This window comes from Varroa jacobsoni, unplaced genomic scaffold (assembly GCF_002532875.2).
Source record: "Varroa jacobsoni isolate VJ856 unplaced genomic scaffold, vjacob_1.0 scaffold_759, whole genome shotgun sequence".
Lineage (NCBI taxonomy): Eukaryota > Metazoa > Arthropoda > Arachnida > Mesostigmata > Varroidae > Varroa > Varroa jacobsoni.
The window spans coordinates 149,706-170,479 of record NW_019213661.1 but is presented as its reverse complement, the minus strand read 5'-3'; the positions used below and the strand labels follow the sequence as shown (position 1 = coordinate 170,479).

General features: G+C 38.6%; 1 protein-coding gene across 1 annotated transcript; it reads right to left on the bottom strand.

Annotated features, from left to right (window-relative positions):
• Nucleotides 1–2,253: 2,253 nt before the first annotated feature.
• LOC111263363 (uncharacterized) lies at nt 2,254–15,926 on the bottom strand. Its single transcript, XM_022838366.2, has 4 exons — nt 15,639–15,926; nt 12,858–13,195; nt 11,864–12,097; nt 2,254–3,115 (listed from the first exon to the last, which is right to left on the bottom strand). The coding sequence occupies exons 2-4, from the start codon at nt 13,105–13,107 to the stop codon at nt 2,520–2,522; spliced, it is 1,080 nt and encodes a 359-aa protein (XP_022694101.1). The 5' UTR covers nt 13,108–13,195; nt 15,639–15,926; the 3' UTR covers nt 2,254–2,519.
• Nucleotides 15,927–20,774: the final 4,848 nt, after the last annotated feature.

Sequence of the window (20,774 nt, the reverse complement as noted above, 5' to 3'; positions counted from 1 at the left end):
AATTAATTTTCTTCTAACTTGGGTTAATCATTAACTTCTTTGCATGAAATCAAGAGTAACCCATGTAGCGCTACTTCTAATCTATTAGATTCCACCTTGTGGGGCTATATAGAGCAATTATTACTTTTGCAAAAAATGAATTATTTATAGTGCACCAATGTAGGCCACGCAATAGAAAATATGTTTGGTGAATATACTAATATAATTTGTTTCTCTTTCGTCATTGTTTTCAATAATAACATTAAGTAAATTTTAACCTATATAACCCCTATATATACATATATAAAGGAGGGCGGGGGGATATATACATCTGTATATATATATGTTATGTCTCTTATAGTTAGTTTCTACAAAATTTAGATGAAGAGAGTATCAGCGAGTTTATGCACATTTAATACACATTGCAAATCAGTGTATAGCCTTATGTGTCGTGCCTGCAAGGACTCCTGTTGTGCATCAACAAGGAACTTCAAACCCGCCGTATCTACAACGGCCTTTCTGAACTAGCTTTAGCGTATCCCGCTGCCCTGGGCTGTTTACCTTAGAATGATGTAAATTATCGGTGCGGTTTTCCTTAACCTCTCCTTTGCTCCTTTATTTCTCTTTGGCGCCTGCTTGCTCAGGCCGAGCTTACGGCAGGACAGCATCAGTGCCCAGAAGCCATTCTGCCTACCTTCAACACAAGTCCAAGGAACCTCTCACTTCTTTCGATGTTACGCTCTGTGCAAACGAAGATGAGATGATCCAGTTAGCACCCTGACTATCCCGCCGACCGCTGCTGATACCCAAGGGACTCTTGTGTGCAATGGCATATCGTAGCCACTGCCTGTCTGTCTGCCTGCCACTGCTTACTTGTTGGCAGCAGGAGCCTCTCGCGCGAGAGCTGGCCGGTGCCCCGTGTCGTTTCCCCATCGCTGAACCCCGAACCCGCGACTGATCTACTCCTATCATCGTTGCCTACCACCAACTAACTTACTTTGTAGTCAGTCGGTGGGTGTCGAATGCTGCTGTTCACCCATTTTTCGGGTCATTGGCGCCGCTTGTTTTACCATTGACAGGGAACGAGAAAGAATGCACCTTAAGTGAGGGCTGTCCTAGTGGGGTTGCGCTGCTCCACTAGAACCAAGCTAGTTGAGTGTTTTGGGTGGTGTTGATGTCCGTGCCTACGTCTTGATATCCATCCTTCGCGCTCCATTGCTACCTTTGTCTGGCCAAATCCAATCGGAAGTTATATATATACAGGTATATAGACATATGGCTATACAAGTATATACACATTGTTTGGTTGTGTCTATCTAGCGAATGAGTGAAGGCCGGCTAAGGCATATATGGCTACAACTTGAGGTTTAGGGATACGGTAAGCGCTCCGCAGAAATTGGACAGATGTGTCACTAGCGTGGAACTGATTTCGCAAGCATTGTTCTTTTGACAAGAGATGGGCGCTTGAAAATAACGAACAGAGTGATAGCAAAATGGGCAGGTGTCAAGGCTCAGTCATGTAATTGCATTAGTAACTAAAGTGATAGGACACATTTGATAGACTCTGATGTGATTGAAGCAATCAACGAGGAGTGATCCCTTGCGCGTTAATATATGCGAGCATCCAGATTGTATCCGATAGCTGAAATAGTTTGTAAAAGTTTTCATTATCGACATTTTGCTAGGAATGTGCCAAGGAAACTATAAAAACGATTGCTCATATTTTACGATGACTAAGTATTCTGTTGCGTGATAGAATATATATCACTCTTTTTGTTGAACTAAGTTCTACGCAAAGCTATCAGTGACATCGAGGCTGCTTTAGGCATAAAGAAGTTCATAAACATTGAGCTTCTCACCGACTGAATGTCGCATTGTAACACGAAGCATAAGTTAAAGAAGACTGGCTATTAATAAAAGGCACACCTCATGCATGTCAAGATATTTCAGATAAGAGTTTCCGCAGTATCCAATCGCCATTTATTATAAGCGCAATAGTTTTATTACTATTATGATTATTATTACTATTATCATTATGGCACTTGTAGACCAAAAACATATCTCATTAGGGTTACGCAATATAGAAATCGAATGGATTGAGAGATCAGGACAACTTAACGTTATATGATCTTAGAGCATAAAATATGAAACTGTCATTTGCATATTTTCCCTGAATGTAATTTAGATAGAGTATCTACATTAATTTACTAAACGTTCAACAATAAAGTTTGGTTCTACCCCACCCCGATTTGTAATAAAAAAGCACTAACATCCTTCACATGGTTGTATCTCGCGGCAGCATCATTTATTACCCTTATTATTATCTTTATTATGTTTCTTTATCATCATCGTAGCCCTAAATTTTTGTTGTGAGCCTTATATACTACTATACAATACCATATCATAGCGAACAATCAATGCTCAGCCTAACTACACAATTTGTTGGCTTCTGTATATATATGTGACTCTATGTAGACTCCTCGCGGAGCTAATTAGAGTGTGTCGCTTCATCTACGCCTCTATTATTTCCACTTATCGTTTCAATCAGAATCACGTTTTAAAAGCTCTTCCGGGGATACCCATTTATCATCTGTACTACTCGGTGCAGATGGAGGAGTGACAAGAGGTAAGAACGGTGGACACTGAGCGCATCCAGGCGGGCAGTTGGGATAACCAACCCCAATCCCTACGCCCACTGGAAACAAAGGATACGATGGTAGATCGAGCCTGGGCAATAAGGGGTTCCACAAAGGACGGAAAGCGCTGCTACGGGAAGAAACATCAGTAGTAGAAGAGGATCCGGCACTTGCAGTTGTAGATGCAACAGAGCTATCATCTGATATCATGAGGGGAGGCACATGTAATGAGTTCTCACACTTTAGAATATATTCAAGAGCCTTGCCCAGGTCATTATTAAAACTTCGAAGAAGTAAATGGAGTAACGTGGGTTTCTGATGTGGAAATAGGCGCTGTAATATAGCCAGTTGGTCACCAGGAGCTGGAGGAGGTGCTTGGGAAGTCGTGGAGTCCACATCCACTTGAGGAGGCAGTGCGGGCGATGAGGATGAGGCCACTGGTGGACTCTGCGTGTCCGAAAAACGCGCGCGTTTTGACTCGGAATCGGACACGGTACAATCTGTAAATAATGTCAATATATTTTGTCAATTACAAATCGCAGGTTTGTACAAACAGTGTCTAATAAATTTCGGTGCTAATTCGATTGAGTTTGCTGCACTAGAACGTAATCAGATTTTTGCATATCTACTTAAGCATTAAGTTCCTGATACACTTGATCGTTATGCATGTAAGAGAATTCGTAACATTCTTCAGACAAAAGTTGCTTAATACGAAGACACATGTTTTGTTAAAAACGTAAAATAAGAAAAATCACGACTTTTTAGAGAAACCATTGGGTTTTCGTGAAAATGTAGCAGGTCGTAGTAGCTTTTCAGTAAGAACTAATCTAGAGCTCTGTAATGCGGCCCTTCTGTTAGAATACCAACAGGCGTATTAATAGACCCTTCTAGTGGGGGTAGAGATAAGTGGTACATATTGTTCTCTACAAATACATTTTGCATTTTATAACATTTTCTAGAAACCTTCATTTTGCTATCATTCAAGGTTTACATTTATCCTAATGAAGTTTTTTCGCTAAGTTGAAAAACAAAAGAGCAGCATGCTGATTTCCAAACCCTCAATTTTGAAACAATGACTGTCAGGATCTTTATTGCCCAGAGCTACTATAATATGTGTGAAGTTCTTGTGTTTTCCTATTAGTCGGTACGAAAATATATTCGAAGCTTGCCTGTCTTTCAGACATATCATACCGGGTTGTCAAAAAAAGTATTGACCGTTTTTAAGCTAGAATTAAAGCAAATATGTTTCAAAGTTTAAAATAATATTACTTCACTAAATATGCGCCATTTTGATGGATAACCTTTTGCTGGCTTCCCAATAACACCATAATCTCATCACTGACGAACTTCAAATGTTTCTGGGCCAAAAACTATGACAAGTGATTTTTGCATATCTCATTGAAAATAAATTAACATTATTAAGGGTGCTCTGCAGAGACCGAACTAGATAATAATTTTATACGGGGAGATAATAATTTTATTAAAAATCCGGGATACACGCCAGATGCATTGAATTTGTCAATCCAAGTTCTCCCAATTTTTGTCGGGTAGCTAAATGCATATGCAGTCGGGTATTGTCCTGGCGGACGAGTACGTTTTTTACAAGTTCCAGTCGATTTTTTCTAATGGCTTGTCGTAATCTTGTTAGTTATTAACAGTAAATGCCAGAGCCAATCGTTTGTCTAAGCGGTAGCAATTCATAATCCACAATACAACAACGCATAACATCGTCTTCTTTAGCGTTAGTCTGGGCTTTGCTACAGATTACTGAGCACATTTTATTTCTTTTTTCTTATTTGCACAATGTTGTCGTATGTGATTCAGTTTTTACCATCCGCGATCAAGCGCTCTAGAAATGACTTGACTACCTTGCGGTTCTATGAAGTTTCGCAGATGGGAATAAGATGAAGTAAACTCATCTGCGCCAATTAATATGGCATCAAAACATTGAGCTTTTTTGAGTAGTCAGCTATTTTTAAATGGTTTAAAACTGTTTAGTGGTGGATCTTTAATTCTTTGGCAATATCATGGCTATTTACGTGTCGGTCTCTCTCAACCTCCTTACAAACTTCTTCCGGTCGCCCACTAAGAAGTGTATCCTATACATAAAAATTTCTAGAACGAAAGCGACAGACACATTTTTGGGTTAATCCTTTGGGGTCCGGGAAGCATTTGTGTCTTTATCGTAATAAAACTATGACATATAACGAAGTTCTGTAGCAGTTTTACTCATCCTCAATGCGCTCTATCTTAAACTTTAGTAAACTCAATTTTAACACATATTTTTTTAGCGCATTTTAGCAACAACGTCATCTATCTCAGTCAGATTACCACGCATATTATTTTCAAGTGTTTTAAATCAAATAGCAACTACTCAGTTTAAATCTGTTCACATCTTTAATTTAATGATTTGGTGTTTCTGTACATTGCTGGTAGTATGCAGCAATGATAAAAAAAAAATAAAGTGATTGAATAATTCAGTTATTAATTATTCATAACTGAACATTACTTTCAGGATAGTCCACTAGGCTACGAACTAACAGATTCGGAGGGTTTAAGATACTCGTTCTAACGTAACTACGCACTCGTCGGTAGGACTCACTGAAGCGCTCACAACTAAGGAATAGGTGAACGCTTCCAATGTTTCAGTTTTTTTTATAGGAAGTAATCAATTCATTTTTGTGCATTAGGTATGTAAAAGATTTTTATACGAAGCCAAGCTCTAGTGTATTATTATGTAGAAAATTATATACACATTTCAATAGATAAAAGTTTTTGTTTGTGTTCTGCCACATGCATTGAAACAGCGAATGGCAGCTTCAGCCGTATTAGAATATAGGCGCTTGCGTCCTCATCTGTTAACCCTAGCCACCGGTTAGCGTTAGAGACTAATAGTGTGCAACGGCAGCAGCTGCTGTTTTTGTGTACGACGATGTGTGGACTCGCATGAGAGCCCACCGCCAATTCTGGGTGGTGGGAGGAGCATCGCTAGTAGCTGACTGGGTGTAGCCAACTCTTTGGCTCGTCGCCGCTTGGGCCTCTATCATCTTTCTGTCGCTGGCTGCTGAGATGTCCGTCTCTGAGTGGCTTCCCAACGGACTCTCCTCAGTCTCCTAGCGCTTTCTACTTCAGTTCCCGAAGAGTCGGAGGACGGATGCCAAGGGGAACGGCGCATCGGCGCATCCCGATGACGAGATGTTTGCCCAATCGATCGCTTCCTTCCTAGGCAAAGAGCAAGACTTCTATTCAGAAAAAGAACAACCTTTCCATACGTTTACCGGTCACGCTTTTCATAGTAGCTTCTATAAAAAGGAAGAGCTAGACATGGAAAGAAATCCGATAGTGAATTTGCTGTCAAGCTACGTTTAATCCGCAACTATCTAAGGTTTCCATCAAAAAGAAAACAAGGCAAGGCAAACGTATTTCACTTTCAAGAAGCCAAAACAGTTAATAAGGTACAAAGCTTCCAGGTATCTCACGAGTGAAAAATCACAACTCTATTGAGTTATTTAAAAGAGTGGTTATCATGATACGCTTGAGCGTACCGACAACCATTAATGTGTTTTCATGTTCTTTTCTCCTTGCACCTCAGAATGCGTCGGTTTTGTGCCATACACATGTGGTATTAAGTTAGCTGGCTTAAGTCACATTTGAAAAAAATTAATCCTGTTACAGTCATATCGTATGTTATATAGCTTCACAACGTTTGACGTCTAGAAACTAGCAAATCAAAGCGAATTCTGCAGGCATTTACTGAAAGACACGAACCATGGTAAGATTAACGTCTAGGGTCAACGAATACGTATATCTGGTCAACTTCATCTATTTGAGCTTTATTAAAATGGTAACGTTACGTATTGAAAGTTAGCTGAACCCTTTTGACTTACACTTATTCACTTAATCGACAATCTGCTTAAAGGTCACGGGTACGATTACGCATATCCTGGCGACGATCCTATTTTTTTCGTAAACCCACGAATCTATAAAAAATAAATGTTGTCACATATATGCTACTTGATTGTATATTAGGGGAGAACATGTTTTTAACGGTGCGTGCTTGTCACAGTGCTTAGAGAATGGAGAGCTTTGCATTTCCCTGGTAAAAAGAAATTGGTAAATCCTACCCTAGAACTACAAACGGCACTCAAGAGTGTGATCTGCACATTTTAAACTCTTTCTCTTTGGCCGCTGAGGCATGCGACACTAGGGCAGTGTTTTCAACATTAGCCAAGGTCAACATGTGAAGGCAGAATGTAATGGAACGTTGACTAAGCAAAGCAAGATGACCAGGTTTCTCGGGGTTTATTTACAAGACGTTACCTAATCGATTAAAAGTATACCAAAAATCTTGAAGCGGGCTGCAAGCAGGGTTGAAAACATTCGTAAAAATCTACGGAAAATAACGCGAGTTATTCGTGCCACTTAATGCGATCAAGATAGCTAAGTGTTATTGTAAAGCAAGGATTGTTATTACAAAGATAAATCTAGCAAGGAACAATATTCGTTCAATCAATTCAATGAATGTAATGCATACTAGAATAAATATCTGTGCTTCAGATAACTGGCAAGTAAACTGTACCCGCATGAAGCGAACTGAGCTTGTACAGCTGCGACGCCAGTGTTCCTGGGAGTACTTGGTACTGAGTTAGATGAGCGACTGCGGAGCTCTACTAAAAGTTGATTAGCTAGAACGCCCGTCCTAGTTTACGACACAAACATTAGCCAATATGATATCCCACTGGAGAGGAGTCATGGTATATAACAGGTATCGGTGCCTCCATAGATTGATATGAACCTACTGGTGACAAGTTCCTCAAGGGTTATCGTCACAGACGGGTATCGTGAAAGGAATTAATGTGAAACATCTATACAATGATTCCACAAGATTCACTAAAACAAACTATCGTTTACGCAAAGAACCGTAAAAGTTTATCAACATTTGAGTTTTATGGGGCTAGGCTGTGTTTAATCTAGGATCAAAGAAACAAGGACACTTATATTTAGTGACTCTAAAGTCCCTTTAGAGGTTTTATGTGCAGTCTCGAGGGTAACAATGCCTACCTTGCTCGACCTTTTCCGAAGTGCTGCAAGTTTGTGAGCTTTAAGCTTACCCTCAATAGATGCCCTCACATCTCAGTATCTAGGTAAAAGGAATAGCCAATAACACTGTTAAACTTACAGCTTCAACAACACTAGGATGCAACCAATGTCAGTCAATCAGTGGCAATCGAGAAAATGAAGCAATTGGCATGAAGCAGAAAGTGTACTAAATAATGAAAGAGCTAACCTTCAAAGAAAAATGTGCACAAATGGGAATTGGAATATACTTCTGTCGAGAGCATGAAAAAGATATTAGCACTTTAGCGAAGGCTTCACTTGCAGCACGCGAACCCAAATCAAAACACAATGAGACCCTTACTGTCAAGTTTGTGTAATATATCATGATGCAATTTTGGTTTCAAAAAAGGTAACAGATTCTATAGGCAAAAACTTCAAAGGATGATCGATACGTCTGATAAAAATAAAGATTGAAAGTTCTAGAGGTACGCATGATTGAGCATCTGAGCTCATTACAAATTATTAAATATGCTGCCTAACAAGAAATGCAAATTTTCGCTCGAATTCGTGATAGTACATTTTATAATAAAGCGCTTTTCAAAATAACGCTTCACGAGCCTTTGACATCCAACTTCAAAACTGCTGGCATAACGGAATAGGTATATTGATTGAGAGACGGGAGAAAGGCGTAGACAGTGACGTCGGATTCGTCAATACAGGGGTCGGAAGATAGGGAGGATGCAAAGGAGTCTTCCATTCAACATTTTTAAGGAGGCTTTACGGAGCATTGCGATGTGAAGTCTGTCATTGTGGAGGAATGACCGTTTTCTATAGAAAATACTTTCTGCTGAATAGCCATGTTTACTGGACCTGACTTGGCCATACACAGATTCTTCTTGACTCCCTGTTTTTATCTAGCTTCTCCTAGTGCATAAACCCCTTCTAGCTCCACTAAACGCAAAGCATGTGTTCTTGGGATGGCGATTTGGCTCAACTCTGGGCTTAGACCTATCTTCTAGATCCGCCTGTTCCATTCCTTGATTCATACTGACGTAAAAATACTAGTTCTTGTCATGTATATAGAAATCTTTAGGTTGTCCAATGTCGGGCGAGCTGCTGAAAAACTATAAATAATCGTATCTACTTATGCTTCATTCAGTCTGTGGACAAAAACCCAGGCTCCTAATTGTTGATTAGATCAAAATGCATTCGAGATGTCTGACGATAGTCACTTGAGTGCAGTTCATTTTCTTGGTCAATTCACAGGTTGTTGGTTGGCCACTTCCTTGAAAGTCGTTTTTAAGTGGTCTTTGTCTGCCCCAGACGGCCGGTCGTGGGGGGCACCTCTCCAATTCCAATAGGCCATTATTTGACTTCGCAAACCACCTTCAAGCAATTATCTAAGGCATAGAGTTCACGCCGTACACGGCAACCTTTGACGCTTTGATCTTGGTAGAGACGAAATATAAGACTCAGGTGAAAATGCATTTTTTTTCACGAAGAACATCTAACGTTGGAACCTGAACTCCAGATGAAATGTTGTTCACTTTTTAATGAAATTACAGTAGACTTATGGGAAAGCAGCAGTTTTGGATCGTATATAAAATTAAACAAATAGTCGAAAGGTAAAAAAATATTTGGAAAAAACGCTACTATGTATTTACCAATGCTTAATATATAAACGCTTAGCAAATATAATGCAGGCTAACGATATATACATTGATAATGTTAACTGCCGGAAATATGGCAAATATTTAAACATGGTTTGCTCTCTAGGTCGAGCCGACAAATACAATCAAACTATGCCAAAGTTCTTATGCTAAACTATAGTTTCAATGTAACTAATGCATTCGTTTATAATATAACGTTGATTACGTTAATTTGTGGTCTTTTGATTTGTACAAAAAATAAAACAGTGAAATGAGAGTTAAACTAATGATCAACGAGAACAGTTTATTACAAAAATAACGCATAGTTGCCAAAACATTTTTCAATAGAAGTGCAATGTAATGTGCTTAGACCAACAAAAGCAAGAATCCTTTCGGTATTGTGTCGGTAGCATCTGTTTGAACTAATTTTGGACACATCCATCGTTGGCCAAAACAGAGTTTGCGATATTCCAAATCTTGCGCGTGTTTGCTACGCACAGGAGCACTCAATCGAACACCTCTTTATCCTATTTTTACAGATGTGCTAAGATACTACGCATCTAATTATGGCAGTACCTTTATTATTCAAATTACTTGCATTCTTGCACATATATATATATATATATATATATATATATATATGAATTCATATTATAATGGAAAAACGAGCGAAAGAACCAAAACCCCTCATCGATGCAGTTCGTTGAGTAAACCGTCTGCATTTGTTATATAAATATATTTTAGATTATACTACAACGTTCAGTAAGCTATAGGCTTGAATTAAGCAGTTTTTATTTCGCTACAACAGTGCGTCGGTAAATAAAAAAGAAACTACCTGTTTGAACGATCACTAATTGTATAGAGCTCATACCTTGTGTACATGTGATAAGAAACAGAAAAGCTCAGTAATTTCGAAACGAAATATGTTTAAGTAAAGGCTACCTTATGTATAAGTAACGACCACAACAAAAATATATCTTGTGTACTAGCCTAAACTGCTGCTCAAAATTATCACAAAAGTTATTCAAAATTGTTATATCATTAATATTCAAAAATATTCGAAAAAACTCAATATTAGCAAAAAAATTATTGCTTCAGCTTTTCAATATGGTGGTTACATGGCTCACATTTACTTACGTACTGAAATTGTAGACATAGTAATAACTTGCGTTAAAAAGTGCTTACTCGAGAGAAGCTTGAGCGTAATGGATGTCCATAAATAACCTTACATGAAATTGAATTTCGACATTTCCATAGAAAACATTCCAGTTCTGTTCAAACAGGACCGCAGTATGTGGTAGACACAAAATGTTTAAAAGTTAAGTTTCAATTACAAGGTAATATCAAATTTGCATAGATCTGCAATGAATGATTCTTTTAAATCGCTAAACTACGCCTTGTAGGGGTTTTATCTGCCCAGTTGTGAATTCAGTGTAGTTCGGCTCACAACGTATCGTCTTAAAAATCGGAACAATAAAAAACCAATCGAATCATCTTAAACCAAAGATAGCCGCGTGACGCGCGCCAAACGCTATATCTTTTGTAGCGTTTGGCGCGCGTATATTATTGACAACCGAAGTCCAAAAGCGCAAATGTGACCCGGCTTTTTCGGTTTGAAGTTGTACATAATAGTAAATGAAATTATACATTCAATTTCATAACCTTCAATGTTTTAATTTAACATCTGGCCTTGCCGTCAAGCATTTCTTTAAACGGCTAGATCTTGGATTGTAGGCTTAGTTTCAAACATAAATAGGATGATAGTTACTGACAACGGCGACCATCGTCTCGATAGTCAGCTAACTCAAATATCGCACCACATTAATGATTACAGCTTTTGTCAAAAATCAGCGAATTGTTCAGAACACTAAATCGTTGCTACTTTAGTCACGCCGCATGACAGGTTAGTTCTCTAATAATCGCAAGATACCAACCAAATGTGCGAGAAGCCGCTGCGTCAAACCTAGGGATTTCGGAGTTTCAGTTAGAATTAACTAATTGAGGAAGATATAAGAAACAATCGACATAGAGTGTGTTTTAATAGCATTTGTCAATAGATTTACCATCATCATTTCCCTTCTCGTTGACATGTTTTTCAACATACGCGAGTCAAACGTGTTCATTTGACCGGCGTACGTTTGAGGTGATCACATGGTAAAACGAGATCCTCAGTTGTTTTCACTATAGTAGTAATATTAATAAACTGATCTCGTCATTGTCTGGTAATCTTTCGTATAGTTCTTATTTTAAATAAGAGATAACAATTTCGCTATGTCGTTTTCTAAGCGTGTAAGCGTGTGTTCTGAAGTGATCATTATTATACAGATGACCTGTATAATAACTGACCACGTCATATTATAGGTAAGAAAAAGCGTAGATGTTAAATGATCTAACCCAAATGTAAAGTCCGAATGCCATGAAATATAGGACACAAATATTTTATTACCCTAGTTATATGTGAAGTGTGCCCTTCATTGTGAGAGATTGAATCATTGTTATTATTCTGACATGAAGTGAGATAAACAAGTCTTTCTAACTCACCGGACTCGTTGTCGTCGGATTTGTTTGTATCTGCAGCTGTTGCGGTTGTACAGTTCTGGCTATCTTGAAGACTAGACTCATCAGCATGCTCTGCGTTTTCTTCAAGGTTCTTTCTTCTTTGCTGTTGCATTTGCGCTTTCTTGGCAGATACCGCGTTGGCAGCAAGAGGTAGTCCAAAGATTGGCCCTGGAGGTAGGTACTCGAGAGAAGATCCAGTGGCGACAGCTCGCAGGCCTGCACAAATGTAAGAATTTTTTTTTACATACTAGTCATAACATTGTTGAAATACCTTGTTTCGCTTGCTTGCGTTCAACTAACAGAAAGAAATGATCTTCATATGCACGTAATTACGAGTTGTATCAAGTAACACCAACAGAATAATTGAAGTAGACGCATTCTATATCATTGAATAGAATGAAATTAGGTGTGTCCCCTTCTCAAACCAATAAAAAATGCCACAGCAATGCATTTTTACTACATGTAAGTACGGATAACATTGAGAATGATAATGATAATTAAAAACACGTGTCTCCCTTTTAACTATCATCGAATGACTCAGCCACATATAGTTCGTTACATTAGTTGTGTCCGTACATTCCTCTAGATCAAATGGTCATCCATCATTATTTCGTAATTTCTATAGTAAAAAATATGTAAACTAAGGTCACAATCAAATAAATGCAATTCACTATTTCTCACGCTTATTATGCACTTGGAATTCCTAGTAACATATCTTGCAGGCAACTCTTTTGATGGAAATAACAGCATATTTTTTTAAAAAAGTCGCAAGCCGGTGTCCGTTGGTGCTTTCAAATTACAATGGGCTGAAACAAGTAGCGGAAACTTCCGGAAGCACTCAATATGGATGTTTACAAGTAGATAACTTCGCTATCGTATCAACCTAAACTTATCTTCATTAAAACAAACTTTTGGGTCAGAATCAAAGACTAATAACAATTGTTGGTTTCCTTAGTCTATAGCTATGACTACATACCTAACGCAATGGCATCCTCGGCAGCTTGTTGCCTTTTAAGTGCAACTTGCGCCGCCATTATACGCTGACGCTCAGCAATCAAATTGCATTTAGCGCACGCGCAGTCCCGAAATTGGCAGTGACGCGAATGGCCTTTTAGCCAGGATATGACACCATGATTTCGACAACGCGCACATTTTGGTCGGCGTACACCCTTTTCTCCTGGAGGCGTGGCAGCCCCGCCGCCGCGAACTAAGGGGCAATCTGACATGTTTATTTTATGCTCGTTAAAGCCGAACTGACCGGCGGCTGGTCGAGGTTTATGAATCGGTGCCTATTGCTTCTCGAAGATCTATGACCTAATAAAAATAAATAACCACTGTTAGTGTTATATTAATACCAAAGGAGACAATAGAAAGTTGAAAACCTTATGCAAAGAAGAGTTAAAATATATAAGTTTATTCCACAGGTATGAAATAGAGTGTTTTGGTGTTTCAAGCACATGTTATTTTTTGACAAGCGGATTTACGTAGCCCCGTTCCTCTTTTTTAAGAACTGTTAGGATCTGCATTCATTAAGTTGTGGTCTCATTATACGGCTGAAAATAGCAGCAGGTTACCAACACGATGTAGTAGAAAAATTACTTGTGTTTCCGAGAAGTTGCTTTATTAATATCTAATAAAAAAGAAACTTACGAATTAATTGTCTTGTATAGCCAAAATATACATAACGCTCAGAAACACACTACAGTTTCTAGAAGTGCTTTCAATTTATTGGTATTTCGCAGGGCAGTATTAATTAAGCAGGTGTACAGGTTTTTCAGACGACGATATTTTTCTTCACTGCATGAGCGTTGGATCTATATAATTATTTGAGCGGACTGGCTAAGTTGTAAGGATTCCGTTATTTGTCAGCATTAGAAAAATTGTCGTTTACAGTGGAGTTCCACATTCGTTTGTCTTATAATAGCTTAGAGTAATATCTGTTATTGAATTACTTGCAATATCTTTGTCCCTCAGAAGTGGGCGAAATTAGTTGACACCCATAATGGGCATGATGAGCGTTTTAATGATAGCGGCTTGGATAGGCAGAGTGTTATGAATCTCTGCCTATACCGCAATGAAAGAATAAACAAACTGCTAACACCCCAGCATTGTGCACATCTTGGCAGACATTTTTAATATGTTTATAAATCTTTTCCATTTATAATACGCATTGTCCTTTAATCGAAAAGCTTTCTGTAAATAAATAAAGTAACACAACTATTAATAATAGTTATAACAGATAAACGACATAATGTTATGGTTATTAGGAAGCTAGTGTCGTCCCTTAAACTGGATACCACAATGAGGACATGCTTACTCCGTTTGTTCTTAGACAACTGCATGCTTGAGATCATAACTCTAATCCATTTATAAGGAGGGATACTTTTTTGTTAATCAACGGTGTCTAGTTCATATCAAGCGGCTTTCTGGCGTTCCAGACCAAGCCTTACACTGCCTATTGCTAAAAACACAACTTTTGTAGAATGAGTTACTTATGCTTAAATATTTAATCGTTCAAGGTGAACTCGCAATATAGCAAAACGCTCTCATCTCGTATAATCTGGACTTAGTAAGTAAAGGAAGCAACCTTAGTCGTAACACATGTAACCTGAAGTACTATGATCAGCAATTGCTGGCATTACTCTATGCATAGTATATATACATATTTACTATATTATATTAATTCTTAGTCATGAGTTCTACCAACAACGGTTCCCGGCACTAGTTCAACGAGCAAGCAAGCAAGCGATGCAAAGGCTGGCATTTGCTAACTAACGGTTACTAGAACTGTTCGATGTCCCATTGATCTGTTGTCAATTTGTTGACACTATCTCTGTCAGCGCGTGTTTGCTGAGAGGCCCGCACCAACATTGACACCTACAAAGTGCCGAACAAAATGCCTGGTAATGATACCGATTCATGCATATATGGGTAATCCTTACAGTGTATATCCCATCTGTTGCTTCAGCATCTGATGCATTTATTCAAATTAGACCAGATTACATTTTATTAGAAGGAATGATACATGGTTAAATTAGGAAGTTTATTGGCAAATCAAATGAAAAATGCACCCATATTCAGTTGTGTTTAGTTCAGATTTTGCATGCGCATACTTGCCCGCATTTACAAAACTCTTTGCACCACCCAGTGCTTATTGGTCGTTTGATGTGATGGATATCACTCTAAGTGCATACACAAGTGGAATGCATCCGTCCATAACGAGACTAACTTAGAAATAAGAATGAGAATAGTCTCAGTATATTAGTAGCCTCACATATTTCTACTTACCTTTGAAAACCAATTTTATGTAAATGAAAAATGATTTCATACTATCGTAATAACATTTATATGGGGCTTGTTGGTTAACAGCTTAGATACTTTTGCCTTTCAACTTCGGTTTATTAACTACTGGGAAATGATAAGGTTCACCACAGTCCAATACTTTTGTTCTAAAGCTAATTCCTAAGTAATCAATATGACAGCTGCTATTATTTGAAGGTAAGGCGTATGTTCCAAACAAAAATGACGAACGACAGTCCATCACTGCAATGTTTAGTGGAAATTATTCGGACTAGGTGAACGTTTGAAAGGAATATGTATATCACCAACGATTGTTATAACTGCCGATATAGCAGTACCATTTGACATCTATGACAACAGTTTGGCCGTTTCACCTACCGCAATAAATTGTAGAAATTAAAAAGGTCAAAATAAATATGCCGCCTATATTGTTAGTCAGCTGATATATTTGACGTACCTTAATTGATGGAAATTAGTTTATTGTTCCAGATGGGCCGTATCACTAGATTAGGTCAGCACACATAAATTGCCACATTTAACATTCCATTGGTATTTTTTTGCTACGTTCAACGGACATTACACCTCAGACCCGTGCTCAGCTTTGATTTGTCGTCAACTAACTTTTCGACTTTAATAAGTACCTAGTATTAACTCAGCGTTCAACAGATTCACTGGATCTCTTCTCGGATCTTTTTGGCAGACCTTCTTCTTCGTTCGTCTTTAGCTGAGAACTTCTCGAGATCTTCCTTCAGATCATTCTGACCCATCACGGTGTTTCAACCGCTGTTTCATCTTTTCGAAGGCGGAGCCTCTTGATGTGGGAGGGACCACAGTAGTGTAAGCCAATCCCTTTGGTTGGCAGTGGCGGGTTGTAGCAATAAGGGGAGGATACAGAGGGGATACATCTCATTATACACCACCGCCGCCACTGCGATAGAGCGCTAGGATGGGCACAGCACGTAAGGAGTCTATTGCACCAGCGAACTGCAGCGGCTGCATTACTACAGACCTGATATCTATCAGTTCTCTTATAGATCCCCCACCATTTCCCGTTTATGGTTGAGTCCGAACTGAGACCGTGCTTTTGTTATTTGAAGCACTAGCAAGCTCCGATGCAACGGATGGATGCTCCATGTTCTTCCGGCCTTAAGGAATCCGAAAAGAGAAGATACGGGCTCTAGGAGACTGTTTAGGCTGAAAGTGATTGACTGCCTGATCAACAGCAGCAAGCTTGTGGACGACGTAAAAGCACAGCAGGAATGACAATCACTATAGAAAAAAAAATGTTCCTAGAAAGGTGTCACCGCAAACTCAACCCTCACTTCAGCACCCACGATCGAAATGGTAGAAATTTCTTACCTGATATACTGGAAACTAAAACCCTGGAAACAAAGAAAGGTTGATCTAAGGATAGAATAAGGAAGAAGTCAGAAAACATTGTAGGAACTTATAAAACGATCAATAATATTGTGTCGTCTGAACTATGACGGTTACAAAAGAAAATTGCGATTTGTCATAATTAATAGAACTACGAAGGCCAGGCGAGATATTCATATTGAACGCCAGTGTTACAGAAATGTCTACCTTCGCAACAAAATAGTCATAAAAGAACTTTTGCGCAATGACGTGGAGACGTCCTACCATTAGCTAAGGGTATACTCCAACAAATTGAACTCTGTATTGTTTTTTTCAGTAAGTGTATATCCAGTAGATAGTATACCACACAATCTACTACACATTTGACGTTAACTTACTTTTTTGCTACTAACAATTTAAAATTTAATTCGAATATCATAATATTTGCCCAAATCGATCATAATTACATGTGACGATTAATCATTTAATTTTTACAGACATTTACAATATTTATGAAATTGATTACTTAATGCATTCTAGCTAAATGGTAGGGCCTAAATTCCCTGGCTACTGTCCTTAAAAGCAAAATATGAAAGCTCATGTTGGATCGGTCGAATGTTGATTTTATGATATGTATCCATTTAGTTCACACAAATATTCGATATCTATGATTCACTGATTGCAATTAATACACAGGGAAAAACCACCCTTATTCATCATGTTATAGTTTAATGATTAAAATATGAAATTAAAGTTGACCCATCGCGCCAGTTAACGGCGCCGTTGGTACCAGGCCATGTCCTTTAATCATCAAATAGTTGATTTGAGTTACATCTATTTTCAGATATGTACTATACTAATCACAACTGAGTTGGTTCACGCCTAGAACGAGCCCATATAGAGGTACCTCAAATCCGTTGCACAACCAAACGGATGTCTTGGGCCTCTTTCTAACTGCTTGGTAGTCTAAAAGCCTACTTGCAGGCCAGCAGAGATCCTCAATAAGACGTAATCTTTGCTTCACTCTTTACCGATAGATCTGTCAAAGCCAGAACACATTGGGGTTCCTGTTGCATCGTTAGTGGCGCAATAATGTTATATCAATCCTGACAGAGCTACGACAAGTTGGACATCGGTGCCGATCATATAGATGATGAGTATTCTCAAACAGACGGGATCAGGCGGGCCTGGACGGAGACGCTTATGAACGGGCTTATAGCTGTCTGTCTGTTTGAGCTGTCTCTTACTCTCCCTCTGTCTTTCCTTTTCAGTGAGGTTTCCTCTCGGTTTCTATCGCGATGCGACTCTATTGTGCAAACGCTAACCCGCCGTGAAACGCGACAATTAGCCGTTCTGATATAGCTGATCTTAAGGGCACATGGGAGACCAAGCGATATACTCGTGGCGACGATATCTAGCTACCAAAGGACCCTCGCTTTGTCGGAAACGCTTCGGAGCTAGCAGCTTCCTTCAGCAAAAATATTTGGCACTGTACCGCTAGTTTACTGTACAGTCATGCTATATAATAGCTACGTTTTGTGGAGAAAGGCACTAATTGAGATTATTGTAACCTAAAAATTTTTCCTCAAAGAAAGGTTGATTTTTTAAATAATGTGCCGACAAGCCGATTACTTGGATCTTCACTGGTATTCCGATATCCAGTACTTTGCAACTTGAAGCTTGTAAAAATTGCAGTTTTTACCAGTTCTGCTGTAGCACGGCCCAGAGTGCTTTAACACCCCCGCAGGCTAAAGGAAGATTGTCGCAAGATAACATCGATCAACCAGCTAAGCAGGCAGTTCTAGTAGTGTAACCTGAGCAGACCAATCTGATGGTTGCAGATAACCCGTCAACGAAGAGCGGCTGACAACGGTCACACTTGGATCGAATCCCTTAAAGAGTGTAACCTAAGGTGAATTGTTCGAAAGCTACTATTTTCTTGTGCTAGTTGGCCTTTACGGCTGTTGTCGTGTCGGCTTGTATACTACTTACGGTCTTGTTATGCTAGATGACATTGGTCATACACGTGTGCGTGAAAAGACAACCGCGGACAGGGACGCACTTACTGTTATCAAGAAGGGCAGTAGCCGAAACCAGACTACCGGAAAAAAGATACTGCAATTAGTTACGATTATGGCCTTGTTCATAGGGTCGATGGAAATGAAAAATTGGGTTCGCATAGACAAACCTTATCTGGTGAACCATGCTGCCACAAATCAATATCTAAGAATAGGCAGAGGACTCTGCACGTAACTATTCTCAAGACCATACTTGCATTATTCGAATCGAATGAAGCTTAATGGAAATAAAGTGATAACAATATAATTACATTTTTGCTGTGCTCTGTACCTGGCTAGTTTCAAAGAGATTAATTGTATTTTTTTTTTATTTTTATGTATTTAAAAGCAAGTTACTTTATTTATTCGAATAAAAAAGGTATATTTTTAGACATAAGGCTAGTTTGCTCGCGGATACCGACTATAGTTACATTTGTACACGCCCAATATTGACTCAAACAGCATGCTAGCTTAGCTCGTTGAAGCGCAAAATGCTTATATTACTGTATATTCTTCGTGTACCTAATGCATGCCTGGCTTTCAGAATGAACGTAGCCACTATTGCTTAACTAGCACCGCCTCTACTATAAATGCCCCAACGACTCTGTGACAAATTTTCGTAGTTACTAGTCCCGCAATATGCTGCATTTATAGCTTAATCCCTTTCTGGGAGATGTGCTTCAGCCCAAGTTACGACTGAATGGTGTGCGTCTGTAGATAAAAAGCTAGCTTCATATATTAACAGTAAGACAAGCCAAACTGTAGATCGAACATATGCTTCTAATAACTGTGAAGATGTTATTATTGCAGTTCTTATGTAAGAATATTTATTATCAAGCAGACTACAAAGACGTTGTAACAATTATAGCTATTTACGAGTTGGAAATTATTTTAGACGTTGAATAGAGGATATCGGGTCTTCAACGTGTTTGCTGGGTGGAAACATTTTAAAGATAAACAGGTCAGCTAGAATTGAACGAAATTTAAACATTAGCTGTACTGTTATACGCAAATAGGAATAATAATCCGAAGATGCCATAGATTGTGTTACTGGATTCTGTTAAAAAGAAATGCAATAACTTTCGGAGATCATCGTTTGAGAATGAAAGCAAATTTTCGTCCCAGCTCTCGCTCTCTCTGTAGCCTCAGCCACTTTATAGCCCTAGTGAAAAGGTAACATTTCAGAAGCGTAATAGTAACATGACATTGCCTTACAGGGCGTGCGAAAGTTACACCTCACACTTTGAACATCGCTCGTCGCTTATATATGAATGAAATAATGACTGATTTTGGATGAATCGAATGCCTACGCTTTGTGTGGATGCTTATTATGCAATAAAAGTAGTCGCTTGGAGTATTCATAGAATCACGTTTATATAATCTTTATAAAATAATAGTTGCTTTATATTAATCGCGCATTTCGATATATTGGCCAAATGTGGTTAGTGTAACATATAAGACTTGGGACAGATTAATTCGATCACGAAATTTTTTTGTATTTTCGAATAAAACACCGAGCTGAGGGGCCCTGATGGCACGATCATGTTATACCAAAGTTATTTAGAAATCACGATTAGCAGTTATCAACGGATTATCGATTTTTCGTAGGTGACCGGAGTTGATTCCTGTGAGTATTCTTTTGTAGCTCAAATAAACTTCATGTGACAGGATTCTAGTTTTTTAGTTTCAGTATTCGGTATATATATGAAGGTTTATTCCTTAGATTCGGTACATACTACGCATCTTGCGTGAATATAAAAAGTTATTTATGTCCTTGGTCCGTAGATTATTATTCAGCTAAATCGTATATAGAAGATATGTGTATTTTATACTCTAGCAGTGTTTAGACCTAAACATCGTTTTTACCAGAAGAAGGTTACGGGACAAGTTTACTGATCCATGCGTATTTTCCCCTGAACACACCTCGGGCGAGAAAAAGTCATTATAGAGACAATAAGAAAAATTGAGGTAGGTTTATGGGTTGTTCTTATGAAGTGTATTTAACTCAGTTAGTATAAAATCAAATCGTTAAGTTCCTCCCTCATTAAGCGTTATTAAACTTTAAAAGGCGGAGTTAATCTAGAACTAAATGTTTTTGGATTATAGCTTGACAGTCCTAAGCTTTGGTTGTTACTCTAAGCCTTACACAAGGAATTATTTGAAATTGCGATTTAAACAGA